Raw genomic sequence first — 25,420 nt, 5'->3', positions numbered from 1 at the left:
GCGGTAAAAATACAAGGTAACAATGTCACATTTTTTTTTTTTTTTAATTTATTCGCCTGCTACAGTGTACTCCAATTACCAATAGGGATTGTACTGTCAAGTGCCTATTGTGCCACAAAATTGCAGATTCTTAATGGCGGTTTTGCGCGCAATCGGCGGCACGGTGTCCATTAATGTTAAGCCACTTTTATGGGCTGATTTTAATAGGCTTCTGCCAATACACCATTTATGCAGCTGAGTAAATAGTTTATCTCAATTGCTTGATACGCCGTTACAATTTATAAAATATTGGTGGAAATAACAGAAAATACATAAGTGATTATGCGGATTATAATGCATTAACAACCGAGTCTAAAAACTATGCCGAAGATTTTCAGAATGTTTTCTGCGACACTTCGACGAGAGCCTCGAAAACGAGCTCCACCAAACCGTAGGACTTAATTTCGAATTTGTAAATGCCATCGGACACATAGGTGGGAAATCCATCGACGCTCAAAATGCACTTGTTGTACGTGAATTTCTGCGCAGTCACATGTTCGAGTTTGTCCTTAAATTGCGGAAAATTCGAACACTTTGCTGCGGATGACATGATAATGTCCTTGTAAAAGGTGTTCATCGCCGTGTAGAGTCCTGTACGCGGCACGGAATAGGGCTCGATCTTGTAGGTGGCGCCACCATCGTTGCTGCGATAGATACTAACCTCAACCTCAAACTCCTCGGGAAGATCCACATTGAAGTACAAGTAGCCACTCATTGTGTATTCGCCGCGACCCTCGCGTTCCAGATGAGTTTCACCGCCGGCCACCGTTTCATTGCTGGTTGACATTCTGGTCGATCTGATGCGATATGTCCACGTGTGCTATTTAATATATGTATGGTTTTCCGTAAATAGTCGAATAACCGAATCTAAACAAGTGAAACATGCTCACTCTGCTTAAGGCGAGACCACCACTTAACAAATTGCAGCACATCGAAAGTATGATAAGTATTGGCAGCATGTTTGCTTGCTTCCCTCTGCTCCCAAAATTCCTATTCTAACTCAATTTATATTTATATGAATGCGCTGTGACTAATTCGTAACCGGTTTCCGCCCAGCAAAAGAATAAGCCTTAACACATTTTTATCATTTCTCTCAATCGAAATGGCAATTATTTAAACATTACACCCGTGTCGCGCACAGATTAATCAATGTGAAAACGCTGTTAAATGCATGTACGAGTATTTTTTTAATTAAAAGCGAAACACCAAAGGAGATTATTTTTTTTAAAGGGAAACAGAACAGAACGAAAACTGATGCTCTTTTTAACCGATCATCTGCATGTGTCGCTTATTATTGTAATACTGCATGTATTAATATGCAAAACCACAATTCATAACTACGGGCCGTAACATGAATATTTCAATAATCCATTTCAGCTTTATGGTGTGACAAATTGATTCGATGATTCGCTAGCTGACACTTTCAATGTTTTCATTATTTGCCATTCTTAATGTCTTTGGGAGCCATTTACATTTCCATTTCCATTTCGATTTCCATTTCCATGCCACATTTCCATCGCCTTCGTGGACAATTCAACAATCAAAGTAAACAAAAGTTGGCGCCGCAAAAATCAAGCTCAGCTGTGGCAAACTTTTGCAGTTGATTTAAATTTTTGCTAATCGAATTTGATTGTTGGAAAGTTGCCGCCTGTGCGCACAGTGACCGCAAAGTGTCAACAGCACTTCTTTGCTTTTAAGCTGCACTTGCAAAAGTAGTCGAGCTAAAAGGGGAAATCTTGGAAATATTATTAAAAAAATTGATGTTTTTAGTTTAAAATTTGTATGTTGCATAGTTAGGTTACTGGTTCAAAAAAGAAAAGTTTGAAAACTACTATAAAGTTTATAAATGACAGTGCTACGTGGAGTTTCTTCATTTTGATTGATACATTTTTGTTTATAGTTATTATGTAAAAATTTCTATTAACATTTATTTCATTTTTTGGACCATTGCAGAGTAAACAGAGTACATCCAGACAGCCAGAATGCGTCGCTCCTCGTTCACGCCCGTCTTCAACCTGAGCACCCAGGAGCCGCTGATCGTGGTGGAGGAGTCGCACACCGCCGAGGATGGCGATGATTTGGAGGGCGCCGCCGGCGGCTGTGATCCCACTGCGGCTGGCACACGTCGCTCCAACAGCGATGACTCCGAACCGGACTCGCCGGTGAATCCCTACCTGCTCTGCCCCTTTCCCGACATGCAGCAGCGGCGCAAGCATTCGCTGCCATCGCTCCAAATCACCGAGGGCATCACCGCCAGCCAGGTGCGACGATTGTCGGAGGTGGGCGGCGAGACTGGCGGTCTCAGTCCCAAGGAGGTTGAGTTCCTGGCCACGCTCTCGCAGAAGGCCAATCCCACGGCCGGCGGACGCAGGCACTCGGTGGTTACCATATCGGCGGTGCCCCCAACGCTATTCGGACGCAATCGCCGCGAGTCCATTTCCGGCGTATCCTTCAGGTGAGAACGCACTCGCAACGTACGATTTGCCATTCGCCATTCGCCATTCGCCATTCGCCATTCGCCATTAGCTATTTGCCATTAGCCAGCGGAAGTGCGGAGGTTTGGCGCAGCAGGACACGCAACCGCAGGACCTTTGTTAATCAGTGCACTTGAGAAAAAAGTTAGAAAGTGTTGCATTTTTTGTACGATTCAAATACAATTGGAGCTCAACTTGAAGGCACTGGAAAAGAGGGATTTAAAGTGTGAGGCTCTGTCGTATTATTCACAAGTACTAATAATATTTCTCACTGTGCATTTCGGGATAGCTCTTGCCCTTTTGCTATCTGCGACTCTGTGTACCGGGCCTAATTGAATTGCGCCGCCGGCTGTTTCCAAGCTTTTCTGCTGTGACAGCAACATTTTGATACCCTAATGGGCGAGGGGGGCGGGCGGTCGGCTGCAGGAAGTGGGCGTGGCCAGTTCGTGGAATAGCCACAGGGCATAATGAGATTGTCATAAACTGTCGGTTGGTCGACCATTGCCGTATGACGAGGCAAAATAATGAGTAGAGCAATCAATGCGGTTGATGCATTAAAATCTTAGGCATTTCGAAAAGTTTGTAGCCTACTTTTTGGGGCCTCATTCGGCAGCGAATTTATTTGCTGGATAATTGTGGCAGATAAGATATACTGTAGAAGTTTAACGATAGAATTTCTTGATTTTATTACACTCCAATTAACGTTATAAATTAACAAATAATATATTTATATATTTATTTATTTGAACACCTTTTCGAAAATAGATTTTATTTGAGAATTTCAATTTCCCATATTTGTTATTAGCTAGAGCAGCTTGTGTCCGATTTCGCTGGCTAAAAATCCCTGACTTTGTGGCCCTGACTTTGTCCAAGTTGTGTGGTGGGCATTTAAATTGCATTCCACCCATCTCCAGCCAACTCCAGCCTGCTCCACACATCTGCCCCCCAGTCGCGTGTCCATTAAACGACCAACGCACTTTACGATCCCAAGTTGGCGGCTGTAGATGAGCGCCCGCAGGCGGGGAATTTCTAAACGGTGTGGGGTGTGGTGGGGTAAACGGCAACGGGGCGTATAATTTATGCCAAAGTGATAACCGCAGACCCATCAACCACTTACTATCGGTTCACATGGCTGTGGATGTGGAAATAGCCATGGCAGTAAAATAAAAACTGTAATAGCCACAGCTAAAATGCCAAATTGTTACTGGTTATGCTTGCTGTCACATCTACACACATACACCTACACCTACACCTACACCTACACCTGCACAAACAGGTAAATTAGGATGAGACCACAAAAGAAATGAAAAAAGGGGAAATGGAGATAAATACCTAGTAATACAAGAAACAAAAGATGTTTTAAGCAAGTCAATATAACACAAGGTTAATAATATATAACACGATCGCTTTAATAAAACTAAATCAAATATCACTATCATTTTTATAAATACTTAATAATATTTTAAATATTTTATATTAATATCAATTTAATATTTAATTCCTTATGGCCATTTATTTCTTGCAGTGGCAGTCGCCGTGGCAGCGTCATCGCCGGACCGCCGTTGACCGATCACCGCGGCAGCGTGCACAACTTGCAGCTGGACATCATGGACGGGATCGTGCAGCAGCGGAAGACGCGAAGCGGCAGCGGCGTTTGGACAGCGCCCGTTCTGCAGGAGGCCGATAGCAATGTGCCCGTGCAGACATAAGCGGCTGAAGGACACGCAGGACAGCTGGGGGGGAAAGGACGAAAAATGGATGCACGACGAACGTAGAGAATGGTGGATGCATGGATGGATGAATGGATGGTTGGCTGGATGGATGGATGGATGGATGGATGGATGGATGGATGGATGGATGGATGGATGGATGCATGGATGGATGGATGGAAGCATAGATGCATGGATAGATGGATGGAAGCATAGATGCATGGATAGATGGATGAATGGATGCATGGATGGCTGGATGGGATTTCTTCGACAGATGGACAGATGCATTGGGTTGGACACTGGGCAATACAAACAATCGAACGCCTAGAAACTCCGCCAACTCGAACTGCAACTGGACCTTTATTAACATTTAGTGCTTTCCCCCGTTCAAAAACCAAAAAAAAAAAACAAACCCTCACGCCCGATTTTCCACCGGGAAATTGCTTTTCGCGGCTGCCGCATAAAGCAAACAAACGCAAACCACAAAAACCGCACGAAACAACAAAAAATGGAGAAAAAAAAGAAATCGCACGGACAATTGCAAAGAATGGTAGGTGGAAGCTGAAAATAAAAAGGAAAAGCACATACAAAGAAAAAAAAAAGGAAAATGTAAAACTTCGAAAATGAAAAACTGCAGTTAAACAAAGAGCGAGATGGCGAGACCAATTTAAGATGAAAAGAGTGGGTGGAAAGCGAGCAAAAGGCGGACAAATAAAGCAAAACGAACACAAAAGCAAAAGCACCAAAGAGGCGGTGAGAAGCAAACTGAGAAAAACGCATCGTGACCATTTTGATTGCCAGCAATTTTGGTTAACACCTGTGCCACGTGCCACGCCCCCGACGGCCAACGCCCAACGCCCATCGCCCACGATTACGACTTCAAAATGGACACCTACCCGATGCAAGGATAATTGCAAATAATATTTAATTGGAGTGTTAAGGACGAAGGACAAAGGAAACCAAAGATAGCGCAACACTCGAAACCCTTCCTCGAAATAATTATAATTCCCAAGTGGTCAAACAAAGGAACAATTACCCAAAGTAAGTGGTATTTTATTTCACTTTTGATTGTATGTATATGTATTTTTTTTTTCAGTTACATATGAACTTAAGTCGCTTAGCTGAAAAAGTGTGCCATAGTTTAAACCAAAAATTTTCTATAATTTGCGACACAAATTATTTAGAACCCGTGTGAAAAGAGGTCCTTTAATTGCGGCCGCACAAAGTGCTCGAGTGAAGCCTAAGTTCTGGTAAAATTTTAGTTTCCCCCAGTTATATGTTTCCTTTCTTTTTACTTTTCGTATTTGTAGCATTTTATTTTTGACATTTGTCAATGGGCTGTGTGCATTTTTAATAATCCCACTGCCGGGCAGCTAAACATAAACTCACACACACACAGCACACGCACATAATAAAATGTGCAGCTTGGCCTCAAGGACACTAAAATGCGGGTGGGGGGTGGTGGTGCGGAGAAATGGGGGCCAAGGACGCGGCAAGGCTATGGCCACAGAACCCTGAACCCAGCATCTTGCTGCTGCGACCAACGTGGCGTATGTGTAATATTGTGTAATATTTCGCAGCAACAACTGCACCAATGCCAATGACAATGCCACTGCCAATGCCAATGCTATGGCCCAAGGATCATCTGCCTCGTGTTTTTAATGGCTTGTCCAAATCCCCCGGATCCCCCAGATTCACCTACCAATCGGTGCCACGCCCACTCTCCACTTCGCTGAATAAGGCTAATTTAATGTGGGCATTGCTTAATTGAAACGCGTGCTAGTTTGCATTCCATCCAGAGCACTTGCTCGGCGCCCCGGCAAAACTAATTATAGAAAATCAAAATGCAATTGCCATTGCCAACTGCCAACTGCCAACTGCCAACTGCCGGTGGCCATTTGGTTTGCAAAATGTGAGGGGCAAACATCGGTTTGTCCTCGCTAAGCTAACCATGATTATAATCATGTAGGGCAAACTTAATGGTCGGAAATTGCCGAGTGTCCTTTCAGCGGAGTGAGCACAGTTTCTGAACGATGACCGTAAATTATAAACGATTTATATCTGCAATTAAGTTGGTGCCCAGATTCTACGATTGCTATTTGGCAGTGAAAACAGATTTTATTAGAACAAGATAAACTGAGGAACTCGTAACTCACAGTTAGAACTTTTGATGTGTAATTATAATTTTACAGTTTTGTTTTTTAAATCACCCAAGATATTAAGATCTAAAATATTATATGTTTTGCATTCTCTCCACAGGTTCCATTATCAATCGATTTAACGCAAACATGCAACTCAATGTAATCAGTTAATAAACAAAAAAACATGAAATTAAATCAATATATTGTATATTCAGGAATTGATATATTAGTGAATAACTACCGAAAAACGAAGAAGAAAATTGAAAAAAGCGACTTAAAAATAACTATTTACTTAGGACCTAGTTACTTCTCATTTTGTGAATGTTGTGTAGATTCGTGAACCACCGCATGAAAGAAAACCACCAATATGAAAATATACTAATATACTTGTACAATCCCACAGACTATTTAACTATAGAACAGTATCCAATGCAATTAGAAAGTGGAAATCCTCAGGTGCTTTTCGAACTAGCTCGTTTTTCCATTTACCATTTACCATTTACCAGTTTACCATTTAATCCTGATTGATGCAATCAACAAGTGCAATCATAATTGAAGAGAGTTGACAAATATACCAAGTACCTAATAATGAACAAAATCAAGCCAAAATCCAACATTAAACGTTAGTGGAAAAACGAAAAAATATGAAAATGAAAATAAAAATAAAAATAGAAATGAATATGCAAATAAAACCTAGGCTAAGAGCAAAACGATTTATCGCTAAACCAGCAATAAAACGAAGTGAAGTATCAACTATTTTTGAACTGGGCTTGCTGCTTGCCCAGCCCAGCAGGTCAGCCAGCCTTTAGTTCGAGTAGCCAGACCCGAAATCCGAAGCCCCAATTAATAATAATAATACTACATACTACATACACGACGAGAAACTTGAGAATTTGGGAATTTCTTCAATTTTATTTCAGTTTTGTGTGCGGTAACGAAAAGCAATTCGCTTAAATCAAATATTTGCAAAATCTGTGAATCTGAAAGCTTTCCCAATAATTTTCATTTAAATTATCAAAAAAATTTGTGCTTTTCTTTATATTCATTATAAATAATTGGTTTTTCAAATGTGGCTGTATGGGAATTTCCTTGAAAGCGTCTGCTTTGTCTTATTTTTTTCTTAAAAGATACATTTCATTTAATATATATTTATTATATTAATTATTTTGGCACCCGTGGCACTAGAGAAAGAAATATAAATTGAAGAGATCGCCGCATTTTCAAGTCGATGGAATTTTCTTTTATATAAGTCTCGATGTTGTTGTTTCTTATAGACATAGGGTATGTCGTCTTTCATAAATATATTTAGAATGTACATAACAAAACACTCGAATATTTAATTTACTGTCTGTGCTCCCTTGTTCGAACCGGAAACGAGTTTGCGCCTTCTTAGCACTCCAGGAAAATGAAAGAAAATCCCCAATATTGAAGATGAAATAAGAGGAGAATTAATGAAACCCCCCACGACAAAAATGTCCCTTTCCTTTAATTTGACCTGAGAAAATGTCGCTGGACGACGAAGGAAAAGAAAACAAAAGACGTGTAAAACAAAACTAGAGAATTTTTTTATTATTAAACATAGTCGAGGATAATCAACACGATGGAAAATTGATGGAAAATTTGGCCGATGCTGGCAAAAAATGATGATGGGAAACCAAGGATGTAAAGGATATATTTATAGAAATGAGCTATATGTATACATACTGACAGATTGATTATATGATTATGTAGTAACTTATTGTCACAACGCAAGAGCAATCAATGTTTAACTTTATTAAATGTTACAAAGAGTTTTAAATATTAAATATACTAAATATAATATATACAGATATATACCTATATATTGCAGATTATATTCTATACATATAATTTGTAGGTGAAGCTGAGATGAATATAATACTAGTCGTACTCGTAGTTCGCCATTATGTTTGCCAAAAAAATCGGAGATAAATGTAAGCAAAGTTGTGTCAGCCATTACCGAAGTTCGAGGAAAATTATTAAGCGAAATAAGTTTTCCAAAATCTCACAAAAATCCATCTGTAAATCTATTGTACCCGCCGCCAAATAAATAATTGCGAGTAGCAAGCCTTTTATTCAAAACACACACCTACCACAAAAAAGAATTTTTGGAAGAGAAAAACCAAGTCATAACTAACAACATGAACCGGGCTGGCACTCTTTCAAATTTTTTTTGTTAGCATTTTGTTTGAAAATCGTTATTTCTTGTGTCTTAGCAATAATAAAATAATTAAAATGTGTGTGTCGCTCTGTATCTGTCTCTATTGTGTTTGAGATTACTCGTATCTTATAATGAATATTATTACTAAACTAATGCAAAAGTAAAAACAAAAAACAAAAGTAAGAATGCAAAGACGGAGGAAACGCAGAATGGAATCCACAACAGAACTTAAAATTACAAATTAAAATGATTACTTACAGTAGACTTAAGAATACAAAAATTAAATAAAGAAAACGATTTCCTTACATTAACATTGGTGTAACATTTTTTCGAAAAGCTTTCGTGTCTTTACAGCAGCTTTTAACTGACATTTACCCAAGTCACAGCAACGTAGCTTTCTACAGAAGCTTAAAGCTTAAAAGAGTTAGCTTTCCAAAGTGGTAAAAGCTTTTATCTAACGTTTATTTTGGCTTGAACCAAAATATTCGAGTTAAATTCTGGCTAAAAGCTGTTTGGTCGTTTAAGCTTTTATTTAAAATGGATTTTCGTTTTTTTGTGCTAAATAAAGGTTATTTTTTACGTTCATAGACCAATTCCCATGGGTTACGTGGAAAATTGCTTGACAAAAAAACATCAAAACATCAGTTAACCCACTTGTGTCGTGTTAACCCGTCAAACTTTTCCAATTACCCGCATGCACTTGGCTCACCCAAATAATTTGCCTTATATCATTTAATATCCGTTGCATCCAGTTACATATCCGGAACAATAGTTAAACCAATTTGGAGATGAACTACACGATTAGTAGGTATAGTTAATATCTACGTGGTTGTTGATTATTCAATAAATAACTTATGAACGGGTTTTTATAATAATTTGTTGGGCATTGTTTACAATAAAAAGTATGAATATAATTTTTGGATATTTAAAAACGCTTTTCAAAGACTTTCAATCCATTACAAATTCAGTTTTTCTTTGCGATAAATATCTTTTGGCCTAAGTTAATAACTTCGCATATCATTTGTGTAAGACAGTCATTTATGAGCAGACAAATCGAGCTAAATTGCGATCAAGTGTGCGACCTTGGCGCACTGCCACTGGAGAACATGCTCAACGTCTGGTTAAACTGTGGATGGTTAATAAATTTATTTAGATTATTTTCGGGCGGGTCACGCTTTCGCCAATGACCCTGGTCTTAAAACGCGCGTGAATCTGTGGGTAAATAAATGTAAGAACTGCACGCTTTGCTTTTATGCATGAAAAGTGCACTTCGACATTTCCCCATTTCGCTATTTCGGTGTTTTGGTATTGCCAATTGTTTTTCTTGGCGAAAATGTTTTCAAATTCATTTGCTCCTCTATTCAATTGATTGAGACGCAGTAGAGAATTTCCCTATAGTTCGTAACGTTTGGTGATGTCTCCGAAATGGATAGGACTGGATTGGAAATGCATATATCTAACAACTTGGCCACCTGATAGGCGAAACAGCTTTTCCCATTCGAAAACCTCAAATTGTCCAATTGCACCCCCCGCCGTTCCAAGAATGCGGAACGCCAGCAGGCGGGGAAAAGTTTTTAAGAGGCGAAACAGCTGTTCATTTGATGACTGACTTGCCGGCAATTACAGCGATTTTCCACGGAAAATGGGGGCCCTTCGAATAGTTTTGGGTTGGGTTATTACAGCTTAACGATTTATTGTGGTAAAATATTTAAGAGCTTCTCTGAGATTCTTCCGCCCAGGGATTAATTTACGTTCCGTTTCACATAAGCCATGTACTTAGGAACAAGTGCGTTTATTTTCAGCTGAGTATTGAGTTAATTTTTATTGGACTTGTTAGAGCTTACATATTTTTGTCTAGAGCATCCTGGCAACCTGTTGAAGGGGCCTGCAACTCGAACCGCGTTCGCTGCCAACATCGAGCATGTTGCACGTGGCAAGCAGCAATTGTTTACGTTTACTCAATATTCTCGGCGTGCCGCAGATTGTGATTGTTAGTGCCTTCAGAAGGCAAAACAAACACGAGTCCCATGAAAAAAGGTATCATTTGTCAAGCGACAGCCGACAAATGAAAACTCATACATACATACATATATACGAGTATGTGCACACGTATGTACTTGTGATCATATGTACCCAACGACTTAGCGGCTTAAGTAGCTGCTCTAAATAATAAATTCAATTGTAATCAGAATCGTTTATGTAAATATTCAAATCGTCAATTTGCCCAAAGAGTGAGAGAGAGGCGGGGAATTGTCCTCCAATAATCCGAATCCGCGAGGCAAGCAAATGTGCTTTTGAGGCGGGGTGGGGGTGGGGGTTGGTGTGGCGTTATGTAGATGGCGGGGCAGATGCAGATAAGCACCCCATTAAGACAACAATAAAACTCAACAAGTTGTTCTGGAAAACTGTCAATTAGAACCACCAACGCCAACGCCACGCACTGTGGCAGCAACAATTGTTCGAATGAAAACACAACATGCAACATGTTGCACGCTGGAACATGTCTATGACTTTGGCATGGTGTAGCGTTGTCACAGGCGTAGAGGGGGGCCTATTAAGAACTGCGCCGTATATGAATAATATCAGAACTTAATAGTAGAACAAAGAGCATGTAGTGTTACTGTCTATTAGTTGAATAAGTATCAGAACTTATTGGAAAACAAAGAGCCTGAAAAATACACTAAGAAACTAAGGAGTTCTTAATAGGACCAGCATTACTTGGTAGTAGTATTACTTTCTATGTTTTAGTTTTTAGTTGTAAGTAATATACATATACTTGGTATAACACAAATCTTCGTTTGACTTGTTTGAAGTTAAGTTTGGTAATTGTCTATATTGGTTTATAATTGGCTTTGGTAATTGGTTTATATGTTAGTTGTAGATATGCAGAAAATGTTTACAATGTTTATGTTAATGTTATGTTATGTTATGTGTTCATGTTAAAGAGTTCCTTGATCAGAATCAAATTCCAACCAATTCAATTCGGCGCCTCTGGTGGCAGTCGCTCTGCCTGCAGTTGCGACTGCAACGCAACATGTTCGATGGTTCGAAGGTTCGATGGTTCGATGGTTCGATGTCTTCGTTTGGGTGAATGGCGATTGGGGCTGGCGCTGGCATCCGCTGGTCAGTCGCTCGCGGAGCGTCGTCGTGAACGGTCAGCCAGCGCGGCTAATAAGTAACCAAACAGCAACTGTAGTGACAGTGCGATAGTGACTCTGATCCGAACCCGAATCCGAATTCGAATCCCAGGCCCACAGATACGTCCAGCGTGTGGGCAGCCAGAGACAGAGTGACAAGAATATCGCAGAATCACAGTATCACGGAATCGCAGCCGACAGCAAACTGAATGAAAGAAAGGCCAACCAGCCGATTAAATTCCAATTGAGTGTTTCGAGTTTGTTTTTTTTTCGAGTGAGTGCGGCGGTAAATATTTCGATCTTTTTGTTTTTTTTTGCTGTGCCACCAACAAAAACCGAAAAATAAAAAAAAAAAAAATTAAAAACCAATCAGTGCAAAATCGCAATCGCTAAATATTCAAATAGAAAAAAAATGGAAAATAGTTGGAATCGCAAGAAACGCAAAAAATATTTGAAAACAAAAAAAAAACACACACACACAAACAAAAAACAAAAGGGGCAGACAGAAAGAAAGAAAGCGCTTTTATTATTTTATTTAACGATTTTTCTTCTTGCAATTTTTTGTTGTTGTATTTTGCACACTTTGTTGTTGGGTCAGTTGGCGGCTTTCGCCACTTTACGAGCAACTTCCTTTTTTGGCCCGGAGAAAAACCAGTCTGGCCAAGAGACCAAAAGACCCCTGGCCAAAAGACGTCGGTTGGTCGGTCGGTCGGCGGAGGGCTCCAAACACTGCCACTGCGAATGTAAACAAAACAGCAGCAAACCGTATTTGTTTATTACTCGGTATTACTCTGCTTGGCCAGGATAAAACCTCGAGACTTTCAGACCTACCTACCGCCCCCTACCGCCACCCCACAAAAAAAACACACAAAAAATGATTTGCTACGACTTCCCATTCCCCGGCCGAGATTCTCAAGTGCGAGTTCAAAAAAAAAAAAAAAAAGGCAACACCACCACCCCCCCCTTTGTTGCCCCCACCGTGCTGAAACGACACCCGGTGAAAGTTTCCCAGTCGCAACTTAGAACTCTCTTCATTTTCGGGTTTCTTGGTTTCTTTATATTTTGTTGTTTTTTTTTTTGCTTGATAAATGAGTCGCTGGCATAGCCCCCGGGGCGGTAAATCATCTCTGCTTGTGGCACTGACAATTTCACAAATTTATATATTTGCCACAACAAGCGACCGAAACACTCACACACACACAGTCGAAAGTTTTCCACTTCGAGTGCAAATTTGACTGGCTTGGAAAAGTCCAGGCGAGCAAATTGGCCAGTGAAAATGCATTACAAAATGAATTCAACAAAAAATTGGCAGCGAAAACAATTGACAATTGACGAAATCGGCAGTGGCAGGGCAGGATGATTCAATTCAATTCAAGTTCAAGCACGCATGATAGCTTTATTGAAAAACTTTTATTAAAAGTAAACCGTAATTTTTACGGATTTCAATAAATGTGTGGCTTTAGTTAAATATTAAGTATAACCAAAAATGCTTAAAAATTGCCATATCTTGGCAGTTAAACAGTTAAAAAGTTAGCAGCTGGTATGACAAATTTTCTGGCATTTTACCGATTAAATGTGTTTAGTTCGAGTAGTTTGATTAGTCATACATATGATTGTGAGACATCCAGAGATTTCGAAGATATCCCACGCCAGTTATCATCTAGATGGCATATGCTAGCTCTGCAGCAAAACTGGAGGCCACCGCTAGCTCCCATTTTGAACTGGTTACCCCGCTCGAGAATTCTCCATGTCGGCTCTCGATTTCTTTCCTCGCTTTTCGCTTACTCCGCACAACTCGCATTGAATGGCAATCTGGAATATGCCAGGCAGATCCAATTGCATGCCACATATGCAGATGTAATGGGAGAGTTGGCCCACTCGCCACCCCTTGCCACACCCCCCTTTGTAAGCCCCCGTGAAAACCCCCTCCTGAAAATAAAGCCCCCCTTTGGCCGCCCCGCTAACTGTACCGCTGAGTTGCTTGCCTCATTGCCGGTTAGAAAGCCAATGGAACGAGTTTCGTTGAGTGTGCAACTAATTTTTATACCCGTTACTCGTAGAGTAAAAGGGTATACTAGATTCGTTGAAAAGTATGTAACAGGCAGAAGGAAGCGTTTCCGACCATATAAAGTATATATATTTTTGATCAGGATCAATAGCCGAGTCGATCTGGCCATGTCCGTCTGTCCGTCCGTCTGTCCGTCTGTCCGTCTGTCCGTCTGTCCGTCTGTCCGTCCGTATGAACGTCGAGATCTCAGGAACTACAAAAGCTAGAAAGTTGAGATTAAGCATACAGACTCCAGAGACATAGAAGCAGCGCAAGTTTGTCGATTCATGTTGCCACGCCCACTCTAACGCTCACAAACCGCCCAAAACTGCCACGCCCACACTTTTGAAAAATGTTTTGAAATTTTTTCATTTTTGTATTAGTCTTGTAAATTTCTATCGATTTGCCAAAAAACTTTTTGCCACGCCCACTCTAACGCCCTCAAACCGCCCAAAGCTGCTACGCCCACACTTTTGAAAAATGTTTTGATATTTTTTCATTTTTATATTGGTCTTGTAAATTTCTACTGATTTGTCAAAAAACTTTCTGCCACGCCCACTATAACGCCTACAAACCGCCAAAAATTGTGTTTAAGACTCTCCTTCTCCCTTCCACTAGCTGAGTAACGGGTATCAGATAGTCGGGGAACTCGACTATAGCGTTCTCTCTTGTCTAAATTGTTGTCGCTGCTGATCGTTGAGCGTGGCAAAATAAAAAAAAAACAACAAAAAATACGAAAAAATACACACATTATTTATATGGCCAACGGCGCACAAAGAAAATATCTGTCACCAACCATTGGTCATCAATTTTGATGGAATTTTGGCGTCTGGAAAAACGCTTTTATCACTGACGTTTTAATCAGATCTTCTCTAGAATTATATATACACACTGTATGATCTTAACTAAAGATGATTTCATTTTGCTAAAACGTGTTTTAATTTCATTTCAAATCATGAATCATAAATATAGTTATTTATGTGAATATTTATTTATAAAGGTTTCTACAATGATACAAAATCGTTTTTACGTCTGTACATATGTTTGTACATATTTTGGTAAAATAATAAAAATTTATATTTGAACGATGGCATATTTAAATAGATAAATGTTTATGAGAGTGTGGGTGATAAGGCAAAGATTTCAGATCCGAAACCAGCCATTCATCATTGCGAAGATCGAACTGTCATTTATGCGATTGATTGATTGAATTTTAATAAAATCTTTGAAGTCAGATTTATTTATTTTTTTTTGTTTTTTTTATTGGGTTTTTCTTCTCTTGCGAGTGCGTCGTCATCATTTAATGGTGGAGATAGAAGAAGCATTACCCGAACCCATAGAAGACGACGAAGAAGAAGAAGACAGGGCTAAAAAGACAGAGTGAGAAAGAGAGTAGGAGAGTGAGATAGAAAGAGAGGGAGAGGGAGAGGGAGGGATGGATGGAGAAATGTTAATGGATTAGGAAGCGAGCTCAAAAGGCAGCGGTGAAGAAGAAGAAGAAGAAGAGGAATCGAATCTCGGCTACTTGCGACATTAGCCCTCTCCCTCACACACCCACCTGCAGGAGGCGGGCCAGAAAGAGAGGGGCGAGTGGGAGAGCGAGAGAGCGGAATTGGTTGGCCAAAGGAAAGGTGAAAAGAGGCAACTTGGCTTAGACGATGATGATGACTGTTTCTTCTGCTCGTGTGAGCTTGTGTGTGTGTGCGTGTGTGTGTGTTCGTGTGCGGACAAACAGGTATCACGCACACACCCACAGCCACACTCACACCTGTGCGGAATAACTAAGCAGCGACCCGATTTTCAACACAGAGCGAGAGAGAGAGAGAGAGAGAGAGAGAGATAGGGAGAGAAGAAACAGAGCCAAGAATCCGATCCATGCCATGCGCCTAAAACTATTACAAATCTATAACAAATCTACCACGAATCTACTACAAACCACAAGAGATCTTTTTCGAGATAAACTTTATTGGTATTATCCAAATACTTCCAGTTTCCATAGTGGGGTTATTAAAAGATACATACATATATGCTGAATGTGCGCCTTAAAGTCTTGTAATAATATAAATAGTTTTTTAATCTCGTTAACCTTTTTATTATAATATTTTAAATCATATATTGTGAGACACGTGTTACCTCAAAAATTAACGATAGTTTCCACTATAAAGTTAAATAAATTTATATACATATGTATACGCCAAAAATACAACAATTTGTCAGTTATATGTTTAAATATTTTTTACTATCCAAACGATACTGTGACTACGTTTACATTTTGAATAGTCAAAAGGCATTTTGAATCCTCCTAATTAGTTATTCCAATGTCGATTGTTAGAGTTCTATTCTTAGGCTCAACTTCAAGAATTCAAGCCTTGCATACGTAGTATAGCTCTAAGCTATATAGGCCGAAAGCCGATATGCAAAATCCAGAAACAAGTAGTCTTTACATGGAAAACTCCGTTCTCATTAAGTTGCGGACAGGTCATAATGATGTTTCGCCCCGTGTCGTTCCATCGCTCGCTCTGTCTCATGTGTACTTGGATAAAATAAGATTTTTTTTTGTGATTTTGCCGGTTGCCACACCTGAAATTCGGCTCTCTCTCGCTCTCTCTCTCTCTCGCTTACTCGCTTGCGCCAACGCAGCAGCGGCAAGAACAAGAACGACCAAAACGAAAGACTTAAACGACATACGTGTCTCGCGCTGACGTCGCCGCTCTCTCTCTCTCTCTTTCTCTCATCCTCTCTCGCTCTCCGATTTCTGTGTTTTTTTTCAGTTGGTTTCCAAAGGCGCGCCGTCGCAGTTCGAAAACCGCGGCTCTTGCCAACAAAAATTAAGAAACAACAACAGTTTAATTTAAATAATTACAAAAGAGTCAATTTAAAAAAATCTTCTCGAAAATAAAGGAAAGAAGAAAAATGGCGCGCGTTCAGCAAAGAGAAAATTAGAAACGAAAACGATTTTTTTTTTAAGTGCTGTCAAAGTTTGTGTTTTGTTTTCTTTAATACTGTTTTTGTGTTTGCCCTTATGCCTGTTTCGTTTTCACCGTTTCTGTTTTGGTTCCGTTTTTCCCATATTTTCTCTATTTTACCTGTTGCTTTGGCCTGCCACCAACAACAACAACACGAAAGCAACAACAAAGGATCTATTAAGAAAAATTAAAAGAAAAGTGCCAGCACAAGGATTTTTGCTCTCTCTCACACGCTGCTGCTCTCTCGCTCACGCTTGTCGTCTCTCTCTCTCGCGCTCTCTGGATTACGCTCTTCTTTTTGCCAGTGACAGGTAAGCAAAAACAATAACAACCAGAAAAACAGAAAAAGAAAAACAATTTTCTTGTAATTTTAATTGGAAAACGTGTTACGTTGCACACACACAAAAATGTGGAAAACCACCAAGGAAAATAGTTTGAAATTTTTTAGGCAAACGAAGACATGTGAACCAAAAAACGAAGAAGCTGTCTCTTGCCGGTCGAGCGGTAAATTAAGTTGTACCATCCTCCCCCACCCCCACACACGACCACCCCCTCCCCAACCCCTCCATCGGCACTAACTGGCACTCTCTGGTACTTTCTGTACCATCTGTAACTCGGTCTCTGTACGTATTCAATTAGCCAATTTTGGTATGCAGCATTTTCCAGAGCTACCGAATATATAAGCACTGTGTTCCTTGAGAAAAACTCTTTTTATTGCTATCCAACTTGATTTTTCCACATGGCACTGGACGAGGCTTAATAAAGAACATGAGTACTAATAAGTAAATCTTTTTGTACAACAAAATATATAAATATATATATATATATCATAAGTGATAAGTGGTTTTTAATCCACTTAATATACGTGTCCTTTAAATCCTTTAAAATATTTAACATTTTATATAAAGGTATTCTTAGTTACCTGCTCAAAGGCTCCCTCTAATTTGTGGTGTGTCTTCTTGGTGAGTTTTTTTTTTCTTCTCGTAACTTCAGTGGGATTCCCATTACGCTCATCAACTAGCTTGTTGTTGGACTGCATTTGCTGCGCTTTTCACTTTGGCACACCCCCTCCGGGTTTTCCGACCCTTTGACGTCGCCAGGAACTTACTGATTTTCCCCCCCTTCGTTCTGTATCATTGCCTTTGCTTGTTTCGCCGTCCCTTTCTGATGGCAATGCATTTAGAACCAGATCTTACAGCATTTTTTTGTGGGGAGGGGGGAGCCAGCATCTTGCTGTCCTCCTTTGATAACTTCCCTCTCGTTCGCACTGTGCGTGTATGTGCCTGTGTGTGTGAAATGTTTTTGTTGTTTGCTGCCGCTGATTAAATTGTTTGAGAACTTTCATTTATAATTTGATGCCCCACCCGCTTGAAAACTCGCCACCCACACGGCGATTTTCGGCCAGAAAATTCCTACCACCGCCCACTGCCCGCCGTATTTAGTTTCATTTCTGTGTGCAATTAGGCAGCATTTATCTCGTTTAAATTTGCGGCAGTTTACGAAGCTCAGCGGGTCCCGCTTATCACAAAAACCCAAACAAAGCACAAAAGATACGTCGGCGGGGTACACAGCGTCAAAAAGGGGGTAAATTCTTAAATTATAATGCATCTTTAACAAATGTATATAAATCTATAAATCTACAATCCGTAGTTTATTTCTATAGTTAAAATTTAGTTTGGTGTATAACCAATAATTCTTTACGACAGTGGAAATCAATGAGGTGCTGCCTGTGAGGTTCGACATTATTTTCTCAGTGCAGGGAGGCTGGAGACTGATGAATGCCTGGCTAAATTTAACTTAGAACTTTTCGGAGTCTCGGGAAAATTCAGATCTGGAGAGGAGATGTGTGCGAGGTGGAAGAGATTAAGAGAAAGATGAAGGAGAACCGAACGACTTTTTAACAAGGGACGTGGCCATAATATTCAACGAGCAAACTTTGAAAGGAGATGTTTAATATGAAACCAAGAAACATTTGGTATGGTGGTGAAAAGCAAAATTTTTTGAATATTATTAATGATCAGGGGATGCAATTAATTTGACACAATGGATAATTACTATGTTCTGGAAGACTTACACAAAGTCAGCACATTCTCTGCCCTCTGCCTTCCTTATCCTACACACATACATACATGTAAATACATACATATATGGAATGGGTCTCCATAACAGACCTACTTACTCAATTGTTTCTCGCTCACTTCACATGGCAGGAGTCACGGCCCCTTTTTGGGGAAAACCGGAAAAGCTGCCGGGAAGTACCTGCAGCAGCCTTCAAGCTTCGAAGGAGGCTCAGCCTTTTCAGCCTGCTCAATTCTAATGCATTTCCAAACCCTGATGGCAATTGAAATGCTGCTGCAGTGGAAGAAGCAGAAGGAGCTGCAGCACCAGCAGCAGCAACAGCACCATCACCAGCACCAGGAGCATCATCATCGTCTCCTCTTGTTGTTCCGTGTGGCATGTCATCATTAGGATGTCGTCTGTGCACCATAAACTCGGCTATTACCCTGTAGAAAGTGATAGGGGTGGCATATCGGTAAGATTTCATTGTCTGGGAACTCAATTAAATTATGTCATTTCATATTTTAGTATTGTACTATTTTTAAAATCTAAGGAAGTTGATGAATTTGTTAGGCATTTGCAACATGTGTTGTAAAGCTAGTGCAAGGAATTTGCCTTCTAAATACAATATCTCAAGTAATGGGTAGCTTTGTAAAGTAAAGTTGCGTTGCGAGCTAGCTACTTGTTGTATGTGGTCCTACGAGCCGGATACCCTCAATACAGCGATTTCGCCCGATTCCCGATTCCCGATTGCCGACCCCTGATCCCTCGCATTTTGGTGCTGCTCTTCTGTTTCTGGGGCGCCTCTAATGCATTTTTCATGCATACATTTAGCAAACGTTCGCCAATCAGACGATGCCGCTACTTGATGCCTGCCTGTCTCTTTTGGATCCCCACTTTTACCCCCCCCCCCCCCCCCCCTCCACATTTCCGCCCCATTCAGCGCCCATGCTATCCCACCTGTCCTTTTGTCCGTCCGGAACTCAACTCGACTGCAGTTTTTTGGTATTTGTCATGTTGACAAATTGCAATGCCAACCAACATATGTGGAACTATTCGGGATAACCGAAGGATATCGGGGTGTTTTTGGGGGTGCGGGGGGCTGCCGATTGAGGGGCTGCCGCTCACAAGTCCCAAATCCATATGCAAATGCCATTGACAGGTGGGCAGGCGCAGGTAATCTGCATGAAAGTCTGTCTTTTTTTTTTTTTTAGTCCTGTTTGCATTGGCTAAATGCACCTAGAGAAATCCGATTATTAATTGGCATGGCAGTACGATAATACTGTGATTAAATGGCTTAATTAAATTGATTTAATTAGATATTGACATTGTTAGCGGGGAATTGATGAATACTGTGTAATTTAGTTGGAGAGAGTTGCTCATTATGATTTGACTTTCATAATGATTCCTAAATTCGCTTTTGCATTTCTTTCAAGTGTATTACAGATCTAAAAACAAAAAAAAAATTAAGCCTTCATTGGGCATAGAAATGCACCGATTCAAACCAATACAAACTCGATTGGGCTGGGAAATTTTTTTTTGTTTAGTACGGGTGCGTCAAATCGCTCTTGAACAATTGCATTTTAATTGCAGTTACAATTGCAGCACTGTCGCAGCTGCAAGTCTGCGTTGATTCGGGCCCAAAAATGCTAATCAAGTTTGGGGCCGCTTTCCGCTTCCGTTGATTCCGTTGATTCCGCTGATTTCCATCGGTTAATCAACGGCAGAGCACAGCACATCGCTTAAAATTTCAGTTTACGTGAACGTGCTGATTTCTGTGTATTGCAATTATCGGCGATATGTTTCGTGTCTTATTTTTTATTTATTTATCTTGCGGTTTTTGCTTAGGCCTTGAATTCGATGAGATCATAACCCAAGCGTTTGGTCGCACCGAAATTAAACAGAGCCCTTGTTTGTTTTTCCAAGGAACAGGAGAGTTCCATTCGGTTTGGAGTTTTTTTTTCCTCTTTTACTTTTTTTTTTTTGGGGGAAAATAAATAAGCAAGAGAAATTTGAAAACAAATTGCCGAAACGTGAGCGACATTTTCAAGCAGACTGAGACTGAGACTGAGACTGAGACTGATACCGGAGATAATTTTTGAGAAAGCCCCCCTTTGTTTTGTTTGGTTTCGGTAGTGAAAAATAATTACGAGGACGTACCCAAAAGATTACCCAGATTAATTTGAAACATTCATAATTGAAAGGTACGAGCTATTTGCTTTCAATCCTCTGACCTCGAACTTGGGCAACATTTTATTTTGCAACCAAAATTTGATTTATGCTTAAATGTTTGTATTTTTTGTGCACAGCAATGTTGTCTGATATTCTACCGACTTATTACTGTTGACCCTGAAATGCCGGAAAAAAGGCTATAAATCAGACGAATGCTGGCCAAACTTTTATTTTAAAAATAAGTATTGTGAAGCAAATATTATTGACAATGAACATAGTTACTAAATGTTCAACACTCTGGACGACCAATTCGTGTGACCCCAGTCAATGATAATTTATTTGCTACTAAAAGCCAGTTCCGTTTGAATAATATACCTTCTCAAGGGGCGGCAGATAATTAAGTTTTTTATTAATTAACAACTGCACTCGGGGTGATGATGTTCAGATACTCACGTGAAGTATCCGTCAGATTGTTTTCGTGGAATACTCTATACTATGCCGATAATTTATTTGCTAATTATTTAAAGCCACAATTTGTAAATAATGTTTATACAATCGAACCGCATATACTCGTATACCTATGTATATGTATGTATAGATCTATAGATATAGATGCTTAAGTAGAAATTCCCCCGAGCCCAGAATTATTCCAGTTTTTCCCTCTTTGCCCTCCATTTGGTCATTTTGCGGGGGGTGCCCAGGTTCCATAAAAACAGGTCTCGAGGCTTCTGACAAAAAAAAAAAAAGAGGAAAAAAAAATAGATATAAAAAAAGTTCAGAGAAAAAATCCAAGCACTACGGCAAACTTAATTAGAAACAGCACCAACAACTGCGGCGAGGCAAATAAAAATTAGAAATCTTGAAATGTTGCTAAAGTTGTTGAGCATCTGTAGTGGATACGTGGCTTTGACGCTTGTTGTTATTCTTATTTCTTATTCGCCAGCAGAAAAAAAAAGTTTACTATAATAAAAAAAAAAAGACAAGCGGCTTCGAAGCCAGTCATGTGAATGGCTTATGCTAATTTTATTTCATTTCGCCGTGGCTTTAATTGTTGGCGGCCCGCGAAGTTGGGCCAAATACTTCTAATGGAAATGATAATTCGGGTATAATTTTTTTTTTTTTTTTTTTGCTATCCCACCAGCACCAATGTGAAAATAAAGAAAAGAAATTGTGAGTCTTTGATGTGTCAAATTCGAGATCTTCCCAGAAATCAATAGATTGTATTGTTTTCTATTTTTTTTTTTTTTTTGCTAGCAAAGTCAATAATGATATCATTATCAGAGGCTGTGAGTTTTCAAAAGATGACTAATGCGTTTTGGTAGCTGAGAATGGCAGTTTTCAGTAGCAGTTTTCAAGCCAGCTTAATCAATCAATGGACTCGGTTTAGATCTACAGTCTTATTGGCCAGATTGCTTTTAATACCAATAGGCTATCATTAGTTTTTCAATAGCTCAATGGCATTGTTTGTGGCTTAATGACATCTGTCAATCAACTGATTGGCTAACTTGAACTCAATGAAAATGGTTAGTTAATAACTTCAATGAAAATTGTAGTCTAAAACAAAAACCAATTGGCAATTGTATGGCCAATATATATCTCTAAACCAACGAGTTCAATTTGAATCTGCCAGCAACTCGTATTTTTTTTTGGGCCAAATTTTCCAACGAAAGTTTATGCAATCGAAACTTTTTTAAATCGCAAAGCCACAGTTGCATTGCCACCTGTTATCGGATCTATCGATGCAACTTTAACCCCTATCCACCGTTTTTAATTAGAACCCCTTGCCTTGTTAGCACATTTTCGATGTCACAAACTTTATGGGGCTTGTAATCGAATATATTTTCCGGTCGGACGCCACGTTATATAGTACAACGTGTACGTGTTTTTTTGGTTGAGAAGGAGGGGGAGTAAGTATGAGGGACACAATCTGAACTATGGTGGCTTGCCATTTGGATTTGAATTACTGTCCGATGGAATAATGGTATCCAGAAGGGAAGACGAGACTTCGAAACCTTTGCGCAAGTTAATGAATGAGCTGACATTTGCGTTCGGTTCGGTTCGGTTCAGTTTAGCTTTTTTGTTCACTTTCGGCTCAGAGCCATGGGTAAAGTTCAAATATTGGTTTGCATCGGTTTACACACAAATTAAAAGTACCGAAAAGCAGAAAGTAACATGCCAAAACAGAGTGGGACAGAAATGTCGTACCCAAAAAAGTTGGTCAACTAAAAGTTTCACCGTTCGCAATGCTTTTCGGGTCCCTGCAAATGCCCTTGCCATTAAAACTAATATATATATATAATAAATGTATAAATGATGGATGAAAATAATCGAATATTATTTACCTGCTACTTAGACATAATTTGTTTTGCAAGTTCTTTTCTAGCAACTGGCACGTTCTGAGATTAAATAGTCTGAACGTGATTAAATGAAAATTGATTTTAGTTTATGTTTTTTTGTGCAAATATTTACTTTGGCAAACCAAAAGATATTTGTATTGTTTTCAAAGTATTTGTCATAAGATAATTTCATAAGTAACTACACTTTCAAGTAGAATATACTGGGTTTCTATGCTAAAATTTGCATTTAGCCCAAACATTTAACCTAACGCGAACTTAAAAAGGCTAAAATAGCAACACACTCATTAGCCACATCTTTAGACCGTTTGGAGCTGAGAATACCCAGCATTTTCTGCCGCTGATAGGTACTCAAAGTTGTACTGGGCAAACTTATAGACATAATCACAACTGATACCAGAGTGCAGCAACAATGGCAACAAATTTGTGTGTGCAACAACATGGAGGCGTGGAGCGAAGAGCCAACTAACCACAATGAACTTTGGCAAACTTGCTGGGGCGAAAAACCCCCGAAAAATCGCCCCGAAAAACCCAACAAAAATGTCAAAAGCCAGAAAGCGAAGAAGCTCAAAAGCTGCAAACTGCTAGCTGGTAACTGGTAACTGGTAACTGGAAGCCTGTAAGCAGCAAACTGAAAACGAGAAGCGAGGCGACTGCGACCTTGCCCCGAGTGCCAAATAAAAGTCGATCATAAATATTTGCCTAAACAAGAAAGTCGGGGCCAGAGAATAAAGCAAACTTAAATTAGCCATCAGCTTCAGTTGGCCGTTGAGCTAAAAAATTTGTGTGCCATAAAATGTAAATAACGGTGGCTGGCCCGAGGACCTCGAGCAGCTGCAGGACCTCCAGATGTTCCCCTCCAAACGAGAAACCTACCAAAATAACAAAAAAAAAAGAAATATAACAAAAAAAATAAAGCCCAAGAAGGAAGTTAAATGAAGATATTTGTTACAGTCAGTGCACCTTGAAATTGTTCTGCGCCAACCCCCCGAAAATTCAGCCAAACAAAACGCGAAGACGACGAACCCCACTCTTTATATATATATATATTTATAGAGTATATATATATATATATATATATTTGATCGGGTGTGGCAGACAACGGAGTCACCTGCGATAAGGTGTGCAGATTTATTGGCCCGACTTGCATTGGGGCAAAAAGCTGCTTCGAATTGAGTGCTGCAAGCAGCTTAACTTTGTTGTATCCCCAAGTTTTCCTTTTACCAAAATCCCCCCCAACCCCTCCAGTTATTTGTAGAGTGCTAGGTAGAGCTTATTTTTGCATATCTGGGGATCAATCAATTTGCAGGTTTTGAGTTCCCTTGAGTATTATGCGGGATTTATTGAAGGGTTCTCTGGGAGCAAGTGCGATTAGTCTGTAAAAAAAAGTATACGATTCCATTGATTTCTGTGCTCATTTTAAAAGTCAATTTTTATTTGAATTATTGTTTAATAAAATGCTAAAAAAAAAAATGTACGAATCAACGTATGATTTTTCCTACTGCTGACTTGTTATTTGTATAATCACATGATGTGCACACATTAAAATTCCATTTACTTGAGCTTATTTACAAAAAATTATTAACTGAATTATGTTAAGGGCATCACGCAGTCGCGTTATTTTAACGCGAGTCTTGTGTATTATTCGAGCTTATTTCGCCCGTTGCTTGGATATCTTTTATGGTCATATCCTGCTGTTTTTGCCTCCTCAAACGCCTTTGCCTCTGCCACTGGCACTGCCACTGTTCTTGGATGTCCTGGTGGGGATAAGGAGGCGGTGGCCAGAGTGGAGTGCAGAGTGGAGTGCCAGAGACAGATTATCATCAGTGGGCAACTTTATTAGTGTCATTAGATGCAGTCAAAGCGCACGGCATGGATCAGCAAATGCTGGCATTGCAATGCCTGAAAACTCTACTTTATTGTGCTCTTCAGAACGAGAAAAAACCCCCACCGAATCCCCCCTTCTTAAAACATCCCTGGAAAACATCATTTTCTCTGCCGCTTTTCCTTCGTCTTCTGCTGGTTTTTGCACCCGGCAACAACTACTCCGTTTTGTGCTATTTTGTCTCTGTTGTTGTTGCGAAACGACTAACTGCAAATTAGTAGCTACTTCTAGCAATTTATCTGAGCATTGTATGGCGCAC

General features: G+C 39.8%; 3 protein-coding genes across 4 annotated transcripts in view; 2 read left to right on the top strand and 1 right to left on the bottom strand.

Annotated features, from left to right (window-relative positions):
* Positions 1-4,374, top strand: part of LOC120456653 — a 42,497-nt gene extending 38,123 nt beyond the window's left edge. The window contains exons 2-3 of the mRNA XM_039643585.2: positions 1,993-2,494; positions 4,039-4,374. Coding sequence (XP_039499519.1) covers positions 2,022-2,494; positions 4,039-4,222 — 657 coding nt within the window. The 5' untranslated portion in view covers positions 1,993-2,021 and the 3' untranslated portion in view covers positions 4,223-4,374. The remainder of the gene's footprint in view (positions 1-1,992; positions 2,495-4,038) is intronic.
* On the bottom strand, positions 62-1,008 carry LOC120456654. Its single transcript, XM_039643586.1, has 2 exons — positions 930-1,008; positions 62-859 (listed from the first exon to the last, which is right to left on the bottom strand). Exons 1-2 carry the CDS (start codon positions 996-998, stop codon positions 374-376), a joined length of 555 nt encoding a protein of 184 aa, XP_039499520.1. The 5' UTR covers positions 999-1,008; the 3' UTR covers positions 62-373.
* Positions 4,375-11,683: 7,309 nt separating the features above from the next.
* LOC120456465 (low-density lipoprotein receptor-related protein 2) overlaps positions 11,684-25,420 on the top strand; it is a 141,902-nt gene continuing 128,165 nt past the window's right edge. Inside the window, exon 1 of one of the 2 annotated variants that reach the window (XM_039643312.1) lies at positions 11,684-11,953. The gene's annotated coding sequence lies outside the window, so the exon portion shown is untranslated. Of the gene's footprint in view, positions 11,966-25,420 lie in introns of both variants that reach the window. The other variant, XM_039643311.1, reaches the window with a different exon arrangement.

The sequence above is a fragment of the Drosophila santomea genome, chromosome X (assembly GCF_016746245.2).
Source record: "Drosophila santomea strain STO CAGO 1482 chromosome X, Prin_Dsan_1.1, whole genome shotgun sequence".
NCBI lineage: Eukaryota > Metazoa > Arthropoda > Insecta > Diptera > Drosophilidae > Drosophila > Drosophila santomea.
This window is presented reverse-complemented; position numbering and strand designations above follow the sequence as displayed.

Bases quoted from the DNA above. Each gene is read 5' to 3' on its own strand.
- LOC120456654 (XM_039643586.1), bottom strand. From the start codon at position 998: ATGCTGCCAATACTTATCATACTTTCGATGTGCTGCAATTTGTTAAGT. The intron at 860-929 runs GTGAGCATGTTT...TATATTAAATAG, and splicing joins GTGGTCTCGCCTTAAGCAGA to CACACGTGGACATATCGCAT.